Source organism: Nycticebus coucang, chromosome 2, assembly GCF_027406575.1.
Source record: "Nycticebus coucang isolate mNycCou1 chromosome 2, mNycCou1.pri, whole genome shotgun sequence".
In the NCBI taxonomy this organism is placed as follows: domain Eukaryota; kingdom Metazoa; phylum Chordata; class Mammalia; order Primates; family Lorisidae; genus Nycticebus; species Nycticebus coucang.
The window spans coordinates 109,252,959-109,264,541 of record NC_069781.1 but is presented as its reverse complement, the minus strand read 5'-3'; the positions used below and the strand labels follow the sequence as shown (position 1 = coordinate 109,264,541).

The 11,583-nt window shown below is 44.3% G+C and overlaps 1 protein-coding gene across 1 annotated transcript; it reads right to left on the bottom strand.

Annotated features, from left to right (window-relative positions):
- Positions 1–8,471: 8,471 nt before the first annotated feature.
- LOC128563505 (guanine nucleotide-binding protein-like 3-like protein) lies at positions 8,472–10,435 on the bottom strand. The gene is given in 2 exon segments (XM_053558850.1): positions 8,472–9,632; positions 9,635–10,435. Coding segments are annotated over 2 exon segments (1,719 nt in total). The 5' UTR covers positions 10,392–10,435; the 3' UTR covers positions 8,472–8,670.
- Positions 10,436–11,583: the final 1,148 nt, after the last annotated feature.

The window sequence follows — 11,583 nt, the reverse complement described above, 5'->3', positions numbered from 1 at the left end:
GATTTTTTGAATTTCTGAGGAGTCTGTTGTTATGTTGTCTTTGTTGTTTCTGATTGATGAGATTAGAAATTTTACTCTTTTTTTCCTTCTTAGGTTAGCCAAAGGTTTATCTATTTTATTGACCTTTTCAATAAACCAACTTTTTGATTTATTGACCTGCTGTATAATTCTTTTGTTTCCAAATTCATTTAATTCTGCTCTAATTTTGGTTATTTCTTTTCTTCTACTGGGTTTGGGGTTGGAATGTGTTTCCTTTTCCAGTTGCTTGAGATGTCCCATAAAGTTGTTAACTTCCTCTCTTTCCATTCTCTTGAGAAAGGCTTGCAGTGCTATAAATTTCCCTCTTAGGACTGCTTTTGCGGTATCCCAGATGTTCTGATAATTCGTGTCTTCCTTGTCATTTTGTTCCAGAAATTTGGCAATTTCCTTCTTGATCTCATCTCTGACCAAGCTATCATTCTGCATAAGGTTATTTAATTTCCATGCTTTTTTATGAGTGTGCAGATTCCTGTTGTTACTGAGTTCAACTTTTATTCCATGGTGGTCCCAGAAGATGCAAGGAATAATTTCTATTCCTTTAAATTTACTGAGGTTAGACTTGTGACGTAAGATGTGATCGATTTTGGAGTATGTTCCATGGGCTGATGAGAAGTATGTGTATTCAGTTTTGTTGGGATGAAATGTTCCGTAGATGTCTTCTCTATCCAAATGTTGGATGGTTAGGTTTAAATCTAAAATTTCTTTGCTCAGCTTCTTATTGGAGGATCGATCCAACACTGCCAAAGGAGTGTTGAAATCTCCGACTATTATGGAGCTGGAGGAAATCAAGTTGCTCATGTCTGTTAGAGTTTCTGTTATAAATTGAAGTGCATTCTAGTTGGGTGCATAAATATTATTAATTGAAATCTCATCATATTGAGTATTACCCTTAACAAATATGAAGTGACCATTCTTATCCTTCCTTACTTTTGTTGGTTTAAAGCCTATTGTATCTGCAAATAGAATTGCAACACCTGCTTTTTTCTGATTACCATTTGCCTGAAATATGGATGACCATCCTTTCACCCTGAGTCTATATTTATCTTTTAAGGTAAGATGTGACTCTTGTATACAGCAAATATCTGGCCTGAGTTTTTGTATCCAGTCAGCTAACCTGTGCCTCTTTAGAGGACAGTTTAAGCCTTTGACATTAATGGAGAATATTGATAAGTCTGGTAAAATTTTGGGTATCGAGATTTTTGAAAGTCCAGTGGACATTTTTAATCCTTTCGCCACTGTGGAAGTTGGAGTTTGATCAAAAGTTTCTGAGTGAGTTTACTTTTGTGGTAGAGGATTGGGCTGGTCATAGAGGATAGGCCTGAGAATATCCTGAAGAGCTGGTTTGCTTATGGCAAATTTCTTCAACATATGAATGTCATTAATGTATTTAATTTCTCCATCATAAATGAAACTCAGTATAGCTGGATACAGGATCCGGGTTTGAAAGTTATTTTGCTTTAGGAGATCAAAAGTCGATGGCCGCCCTCTTCTGGCTTGAAAAGTTTCAGCAGAGAGATCTGCAGTCATTCTAATATTCTTCCCTTTGTAGGTAATGGATTTCTTGTATCTGGCTGCTTTGAGAATTTTCTCCTTCATATTAACTTCAGTGAAGTTAATTATAATATGCCTGGGGGATGTCTTATTCAGTTTGAGTCTTGCTGGTGTTCTGAAACTGTCTGCTATCTGAATTTCAGAATCTCTTGGCATGTCTGGAAAATTCTCTTTCATAATTTCATGGAGAAGGGCCTCTGTGCCTTGCGAGGCCACTTCATCACTTTCAGGGATTCCAATGAGGCGGATATTAGCTTTCTTCGAATTATCCCAGTGCTCTGTGAGAGAATGATCCATTTTTGCTCTCCATTTCTCTTCCTCTTTGAGAGTTTGGGAGCGTTCAAAGGCTTTGTCTTCACTGTTAGAAATCCTTTCTTCTGCTTGGTCCACTCTGTTACTGAGGGATTGTGCTGTATTTTTCAGATCTTTGAGTACTGCCAATTCTTGCTTCAGTGCATCAAAATCTTTGGGGTTTTGTCTTTAAATTCGTTAAGTTCTTGAGACAACTTTTGAATTTCTCCTCGAATTTCTAATTCCAACTTTTGAATTGCTCCTCGAATTTCTAAGTCCAAATGTTCCTCCATTCTATTAATCTTGTTTGCAATCCAAATTCTGAATTTGATTTCTGACATCTTGGCCAGCTATTTATGAATGGGATCTTCAGTTACATCTGGCATATCTTTCCTTGGAGAGGTTGATCTATTCTGGTTATTCATGTTAGCAGAGTTTTTCCACTATTTTCACCCCATGATTATTTTACACCATTTGATTTTTCCCCTGGAGCTTTGTCAAGTACCGTACAGTGCTGTGGCCTGAGAATCTGGGGACCTGTTTGGTGTGGTGGGGCTAAGTGGTTCTGTCTTGTTTTCAGGTGGTCTCTGTTCAGCCCTAGTGAAACAGTTACTCTGGGTTGAAGTCTCAGCTGTGGAGAAATACCAGCAATTAAGTCACCCTGCCCTCTATAGGCAACAATTGGAGAAGGAAAATCAAAGCTTCCTACAACCACACACCCAGGGCACGACTTCAATAGTTCTCGGGCTATTGGCTCAGTTCAAAAGGTCCAAATCAATTGTCTCAGTCAGCATCTGTTTCAGGTGGGAGAGTTTAAAAGGTCTCTTGCAAGTGGATCACAGGGGTCTGGTGGCAACACACATATGACTTACTCCAGTGCTCTGTGATGTCAGGAGGACCCACCCAGCAAATAGATTGGTCCGGGAAGGTTGATGCCTCCTTCCCCACCTTGCACCTCTGTCACACCCAGTCACTGGTCGCCCCGCAGGGCTGTGACACAGTTGCCTCTAGTGAACAGATACTCTAGTAGTTTGGACCTGCCTGAATCACAAGGAAATCTATATCTGCTCAGCTAGGCCGCTGCTCTCTGCCTCTATCCAGCAGTGGGAGATGAGGCCTGACTACGGGGGGCACTTGATGAAGGCTGGGGGGTGTTCACTCAGTTCCAGCCCCACCCCTGATTGATATTACTGACATTACAGAACAGAACAACTTTGCGGGAATTTGTTTCTGTCCCTGCTAAATTCCCCTACAGAAGAGAGGCTATTTTGGGTTCTTAGAGCTTGCGCCTCAGGCTCTGTCTTTGCTCCTGCAGGTTTGTATTCGGTTAGCTGTCAGTTCTAGCCTTGTGTCTTCCTTTGTCTATAGGCTGACAATCCCCTGAGCGCCCGGTGTGTCTCACTAAAACGGTCCTCTGGGTCAGCCCCGCCCTGGGAATTTTCTGGCTCTTTGCTTGCGTTTTCTAGTCCTACACTCCACCCTGGCTGGTACCTCAGGCAAACCCTTTACTCACGGGGCCTGTGTTTCCGTCCCAGATCTGTTCTGCAGTGGTTGCTACCTGAGAAGATGCCCGGCCTCCTTTGGTTGCCCAGGGAGATAGGGTTTGTGGTTTTGGAATATCTGGGAATGAGCCCTATTGTTGCCTATTGCTGCTCCATGCCTCGGGGCACCGCCGCTCTGGTGTAGTTCATTCTCAGCCGACCGTCCTCTCCTCAGTCCCATGCCACAGAGTCAGCACTGACCAGCTGGAGTCTATTCCCTGTCCACATCCCTTCAAAAATCACCCAAGAATCTGGACTCCTGGGGGACAGGCCTCCAGACCTCCTAGTGAGAGTGGAGGGGAGTGCTGGGAGCTCAGAATTGCATGTAGAGAATATATACAGTTTTATACAGTTTTATGCCTGGCAGGAGAATGCCATGGCACTCTAGTAGGGGAGGTAGGTCCAGTTTTTAGAGGGTCTCTCCTGTGGAGTATAGGGGGAGGACCTTTGAACTCTGCTCGTTTGTTTGTGGGGGCACTCTGAGCCCTTCTCATGGAGAAGTGGACTCCTGTCCACTTGGTGATGGATTTTGTACCTTTTGTTTGTATCCTTGGGGTCACGACTCACCTCAGCGGGGTTGATGTGTGTTCTTCAACCTTCTCTCTTGGTGCAGCTCTGATCCACCAGGTTACTTGCTAAATTTTTATCCTTTAGCTCTCCTTCTGGACAGAAGCTTTTGTGGAAAGCTGGCTTCAGTCAGCCATCTTGTCTCTATCCCTGGCTATTTTTAAAGATGAGGTCTTGCTCTACGTCAGGCTGGTCTCCAACCTGTGAGTTCAGACAATGCACCCACCTTGGCCTCCCTAGTGTTGGGATTACCGGCATGAGCCACTGAGCCTGGCTGTTTCTAGTATTATCCTAATCAGTAACTAACCAGCTTTCAATCCATGTAAGATCTTTCTTTCTTCCCTTCCCTTCCGTTCCCTTCTCTTTCCTTCTTTCCATCCCTCCCTCCCTTCCTCCTTCCCTTTCTTTTTTTCCCTTCCTTTGCTTCCTTCCCTTCCTTTCTTTTCTTTCTTTCTCTCTTTTCTTTCTCTCCTTTCTTCCTTTTCTTTCTTCCTTTCTTCCTTTTCTTTCTTTCTTCCTTCCTTCCTTCCTTCCTTCCTTCCTTCCTTCCTTCCTTCCTTCCTTCCTTCCTTCCTTCCTTCCTTCCTTCCTTCCTTCCTTTCTTTCTTTCTTTCTTTCTTTCTTTCTTTCCTTCTTTCTTTCTTTCCTTCTTTTCTTTCTTTTTATCTTTTTCTGACATAGTCTAACTGGCTCATGGGTTCAGCAACCTCAAACTCCTGGGTTCAAGTGATCCTCCTGTCTTAACCTCTAGGTAGCTGTGCTTTGATAATTTTTCTATTTTAATGGGGGTGAGGGTGTCTTGCTCTTGCTCTGACTGATCTCAAACTCTGGAGCTCAAGGGAATCTTCCTGGCCTCAGCCTCCCAGAGTTCTAGGATTATAGGTGTGAGCCACTGAACTGGGCTGGGGTTCCCCACAGTGATAAAATAAATCCTACCATGATTTTTTTTTTTTTTCAAATCTCTCACTCTTTCTCTGTCTCTCCTCTTTTTTGCCTCTTTTCCCTTCTTTGTAAATTATGTGTTTATGATGTTTTCTTCACTCATGATTTTCTATCTGTGACTAAGTATAGTATGATGGTTCTTTCAGCAAGATTGAAATTTCCTTATCTATATAGAACCCCAAAAGGAATAGACTTGCCCTAATGCTCAGAAGGTTTCTGTGAGTACAAGTGCTAAATTCTTTTCATGGCTAAATAATAAGTTGCCATTTATAGATGAGCTAGGTAATGTGTTAAGTATTTCACATATACTAACTCACTTTTAGAAGTCTTTTAAGGGGGTGGACGTGCTGGCTTATGCCTGTAATCTCAGCAGTTGGGAGGTCAAGGCAGTGGATTGCCTGAGACCTCATCTTGAAAAATAGCCTGGAGTTTTGGTGGGCCCCTGTAGTCCCAACTACTTGGGAGGCTGAGGCAAAAGCATTGCTTAAGCCCAGGAATTTGAGGTTGTTGTGAGCTATGACACCACAGCACTCTGCCAAGGGTGACAAAGTAAGACTCCATCCTCCCTGCCCTCCCCAAAAGAACTCTGTTAGGAGGTACGTATGATTATTATGTCTCTTTAATCATGACTACACTGAGGCTCAGAGAGATAAAGGCACTTGTCCAGGCCACCACATATGGAAATGAAAGAAACTCTGTGTCATCCTGCTAGGGTATAATCCCACTGTGCCACATTTGTCCTTAAACCTGGGCATTATGTTTGACCATCATTTAGAATTTGGAATTATTATTATTATTTTTTTCTTTTTTTGAGACAGAATTTCATTATGTCACCCTCGGTAGAGTGCCATGGTATATAGCTCACAGCAACCTCAAGCTCCTGGGCTTAAGCGATTCTCGTGTCTCAGCCTCCTGGGTAGCTAGGACTACAGGCGTCTACCACAACACCTAGCTATTTTTTGTTTTGCAATTTGGCTGAGGCTGGGTTTGAACCCGCCACCCTCAGTATATGGGTTGGGTGTGCTACCTACTGAGCCACAGACACTGCCCTGGCCCAAGAACTTTTTTCTCAGGAAGTTTACTCAGCCCCTGTGTTAGACTTGCTAAACCACATGATGGCTCATGCCTATAATGCTAGCACTCTGAGAGGCCAAGGTGGGTAGATTGCTTGAGCTCAGGAGTTCAAGACCAGCCTGGGCAAGAAGGAGACTCCACCTTTACTAAAAATAGAAAAACTATTAGGGTGGCACCTGTGGCTCAGTGAGTAGGTTGCTGGCCCCATATACCAAGGGTGGTGGGTTCAAACCCGGTCCTGGCCAGCTCACAGCTGGTAGGCACCTGTAGTCCCAGCTACTTGGGAGGCTGAGCAAGAGAATCACCTAAGCCCAAGAGCTGGAGGTTGCTGTGAGCTGTAGGTTGCTGTGAGCTGTAATGCCATGGCACTCTACCAATGATGACAAATGAGACTCTGTCTCTAAAAAAAGAAAAATAAAAACTAATGGGGCACTGTAGCCTGGGCCTATAGTCCCAGCTGAGGCAAGAGGATCACTTGAGCTCAGGAGTGTGAGGTTGCTGTGAGCTGTGACTCCATAGCACTCTACCCAGAAAGACAGAGTAAGATTCCGGCTCAAAGAAAAACAAAAACAAACAAAAATGCAAAACAAACAAACAAAAAAATGACTTGGCTCCGTGCCTGTGGCTTAAGCGGCTAAGGTGCCAGCCACATACACCTGAGCTGGCAGGTTCAAATCCAGCCCGGGCCCACCAAAACAATAATAACAGCTGCAACCCCCAAAATAGCCAGGCATTGTGGTGGGCACCTGTAGTCTCAGCTACTTGGGAGGAGGAGGCAAGAGAATTGCTTGAACCCAGGAGTTGGAGGTTGCTGCGAGCTGTGATGCCACAGCACCCTACCCAGGGTGACGGCTTGAGGCTATGTCTCAAAAAAAAAAAAGACTTGCTGAACTTCTTCCATGGAGTAAGATTAGTTCTAGTCACTGTTAGAAAATGAAGGAGCTTTTGATACATACTGCTTACATTGTTCTACTGGGAGTGTACTGAATAAGGCCTGATGGGTCTTTATCAATGATTTTCTTTTTCTTTTTTTTTTTTCTTTTTGAGACAGAGTCTCATTTTATTGCCCTCGGTAGAATGCCATGGTGTCACAGCTCATGGCAACCTCCAATTCCTGGGCTTAGGTGATTTTCTTGCCTCAGCTTCCTGAGTAGCTGGGACTACAGGTGCCCACCACTATGCCTGACTATTTTTTTTTTTTTTTTGTAGAGACAGAGTTTCACTTTATGGCCCTCGGTAGAGTGCCATGGCCACACACAGCTCACAGCAACCTCCAACTCCTGGGCTTAAGCGATTCTCTTGCCTCAGCCTCCCGAGTAGCTGGGACTACAGGCGCCCACCACAACACCCGGCTATTTTTTGGTTGTAGTTTGGCCGGGGCTGGGTTTGAACCCGTCACCCTCAGTATATGGGGCCGGCGCCTTACCGACTGAGCCACAGGCGCCGCCCAGCCTGACTATTTTTTTGTTGTTGCAGTTTGGCCGGGGCCGGGTTTGAACCCGACACCCTTGGTATATGGTGCCAGCGCCCTACCTACTGAGCCACAGGTACCGCCCTATCAATGATTTTCAATCATATGTGTCAGCCGCATCTTAGGTGTGCCTCGAAAAATTTTAAAGATCATTAATTAAATTATTATTATTTTTTCTTTCTTTTTTTTCTTTTTGAGACAAAGTCTCACTTTGTCACCCTTAGTAGAGTGCTGTGAGTGACAGCTCACAACAACCTCAAAGTCTTGGCCTTAAATGAATCTTTTGCCTCAGCTTCTCCAGTAACTGGGACTACAGGCTAGAATGCCCAGCTATTTTTTTTAGAGTTGGGGGTTCTTGCTCTTGCTCAGGCTGGTGTTGAACTCATGAACTCAGGCAATCCATCCACCTTGGCCTCCCAGGTGCTGAGATTACAGGTGTGAACCACAAGCCACCATGCCTGGCCTTCTTCTTCTTCTTCTTCTTTTTTTTTTTTTGAGCCAGAGTCTTACTGTGTCACCCTGGGTAGAGTGCCATGGGGTACTAGTTCATAGTAACCTCAAACCCTTGGGATCAAGCAATCCTCATGCCTCAGCCTCCTGAGTAGCGGGGACCACAAGCACCCATCACAGCACCTGGTTAGTTTTTCTATTTTTAGTAGATACAGGATCTGGCTTTTGATCAGGCTAGTCTCCAACTCCTGAGCGTAAGTGATCCACCTGCCTCAGTCTCCCAGAGTGCTAGGATTACAGGTCAGCCACCATGCCTGGCCTAATTAAATTACTTTTGGAAGAAGTTTAAAGCAGAGTAAATATATTCTTTTTGTTAAATCTTTTTTTTTTTTTTTTTTTTGCAGTTTTTGGCCGGGGCTGGGCTTGAATCCACTACACCCGGTATATGGGACCTGTGCCCTACTCCTTGAGCCATAGGCACTGCCCTCTTTTTTTTTTTTTTTTTGCTAATAGATTTTTTATTTCTTCTGTGAAACAATAGGAGCTAAATAAAAGGTATTGGGTATGGCAACTCCAGCCTCTTAGGATTCTTTTTATCAGAGAAAGTGAAAGAAAATGAGGGGGCACATGATAGGGAAGGGATTCTTTTAACATGCAGGTGCTTCAGGCAGAACCAAACTATTTCATTGGTATTCTCCCATCCCATTGGAACCCGTGCTTCTAGGAGGGAATGAGATGAGTCCATCAGTCACCAGTACTGTCATCAGTGTTGCCAGAGAAATCAAGGACAGACATCATGGAATCAGACAACTTGTTGGCTATTTTATCTGTACGCTTCTGCATCTTCTTATTCTTCAGGGCAGATGCCAGAGCCTGGCCCTGCTGCAGGGGATCTATCTCCATGATCCTCTGCAACATCGGGCGGCGGTCCACTGCACAGACATCCACAGTACTGCTGTTCTTGGGGCAGTAGCCCACCTCGTGTTTAGCCCACCCCACCTGATGATGGTTTGGTTTGGTGCAGTACCCAGTGAGATCTCCCATCTTATACATGGTGGTTTTATTTTCAATGGCATCTGCTATTTTCATCATTGGAGAATGGAGCCACTTGATATCCACAGGGAGTGGATCTGTGTCACCCAACAGCTCATCAGATTCTCCAGTGGCCAAGCATTTCATGGTGTCTTCATTGGCCTGCTCAGTATCCCTGATGTCAAAGACCTCAGTCATTTCCTTAACAATCTCAGCACTGAGATGGGTGGGCAGAGTGTGGGTAGGTGGTGGTGGTGTGTAGAAGCTGATCTTCCCGCTCACCCAGTCAGCCAGGACACCTTTAGCTGCCTGCTCCTGACTGTATAAGCCTCCCTTCTTCTTCTTCCGCAAGCAGTGGGCCACTGTAGTCAGAAAGTACTCAGTGTTCTGGAATCCAGGGATGCTGTAATACTTGGAAATCTCCTCCAGATTACAGCGTTGCAGGATGGTCTCTACTGGAGTCACAGGGTCTGTCAGCTTCTGTACGTGGACACAGTTGCGCAGGATGGTACCCACCTCTGAGTTGGGGCCTGGGACAATGCCTGGAGCATCCAGCAGCCTGATGAAGTTGTCCAGATAGACCTCTTGCATGAATTTGGTGACCCCAGGAACAGCTCCCACACGGCATGCACGGCTGCACTTTAAGCTATTGATCAGGCTGCTCTTCTCGATGTTGGAAGGCCCACAACACCCACACGGATGTGAGTGCGCACTTCACCAAGACGGCAATAGTTCCCTAGAACCCTCATAAGATTTTCAGCTCCAAAGCAGGCTTTGTTTTTCAGCAGCGACTCAGAGGCCTGCTGCACTGGCACACTGCAACGATTCAGGTTCTTGAGCTGATGCTGGGTACTGGCTTTGAAAGCCACAGTAGGCAGTTCATTCCGAAGGTAATCCAGCCACTTCCCCACAACCTCCTTGGGGACCAGGTCAATCTTATTCAAGACCAGGACCAGCTTCTTGTTGCCTTCTGCCCACAGGACAGCCTCCTCCTTTTGGAAGCAGTGACAGCCCAAAGGGTCTCTGGCATCTAGGACTTCCAGAATCACATCAGAGTATTCCACCACCTTATGGAACTCCTTGTAATAAGTCTTCCTTGTAGCCTCATCATCCAGCTGAGGAAACATATTTAACTCCTGCAAAACTTCTTCCTTGTGTTCGAACTCCTGGTATCTCAGAACATCCTGACAGTAGCTCTCCATGCTCCTGTGTCTTTGTTTCTCCTGTTCCCGGGCAGCTTGCTGCTTCTCCTTCACCTCCTTAACCCTCTTCTTCTTTAATTCAGCCTCTCGGTTATGGTGATCATTGAAGTGAATAAACTGGGGAGCTGAGGGCACTATGGAGGTTGCTTTCTTCCCATTTTGCTTTGCAGGCTTCTTGCAGCTTCTAGAAACTTTACCTGGCTTTTTATTTTTGTGTCTAAGTTTCATCATGACAATGAGCTTGAAAGCAGATAAGTAAATCTGCCAGCTTTCTTCCTACACTAAAGAGTAGCAAGACAATCCGGTAAGCCCAGGAGATACGCTCGCACCACTCCGCCCTCTTTTTTTTTTTGATCAACATAATTTAAGGGTGCTGCAGAAGTTTAACTACAGGTTCAAATGTGCCATGAGATAAAAAAAAGTTGAAAAACACTGATCTGTATGTAGACAATATATGATCTCTACAGCTAAAAAGATGTTAAATAGAGTTCTGGGGGAAAATATGTTACTTAGATATGAAACATAATTAATAGGAAAAAAATTAATCAAAGTGTTCATTGAACCTAATACAGTTTGCACTACTGTTTTAAAAAGTTCTCCATAAAATCCAGCATACAGAATGTATAGAATTTTACATTAACAGTTTAGACTCTCTTACTAGAGTGTGATTTCTTCTTGACCTGGAATCTGGAGTGAAGGGCTTAACTGTCAAGCAAAATGAAAAAGAGAAAGGGAAGTGTGGGAGATGTGGCAGGGGCAGTGTCCTTGAAACCACAGTCCTCATTAGGGAGAGACAGTTAGAGCTATAAATACCAGATCAGTTAAGAACAAACAAAACAAAATACATTTAAGCATCCAGAATTTTTTTTTTTTTGTGGTGGTTGTGGAGGGAGTGATAGTGAATGTGTGGTTATTTCAGAAAAATATCAAAATTATCCACTTTTATTCTATTATTAAGAGCTTGCCAAGCATGGGTTTAAGTCTCCAATTAGTGGCTAAATATTTAGCTTTTTCAGCCCAAAGTTTCTGAACTCAAAAATGAAAGAATGTGACAAGCAGTTTGAATATTTGTTCTTTGCTTCCACAACCTGCATGATTTGTGGATTAACAATCTTATTATTATTATTTTTTTTTTTTTTGAGACAGAGCCTCAAGCTGTCACCCTGGGTAGAGTGCTGTGGCATCACAGCTCACAGCAACCTCCAACTCCTGGGCTAAGCGATTCTCCTGCCTCAGCCTCCCAAGTAGCTGGGACTACAGGTGCCTGCCACAACACCCAGCTATTTTTTGGTTGCAGCTGTCATTGTTGTTTGGCAGCCCCGGGCTGGATTCAAACCCACCAGCTCAGGTGTATGTGGCTGGCACCTTAGCCAGATTAACAATTAACACCGAGCCGGATTAACAATCTTTTTAATGAATATGG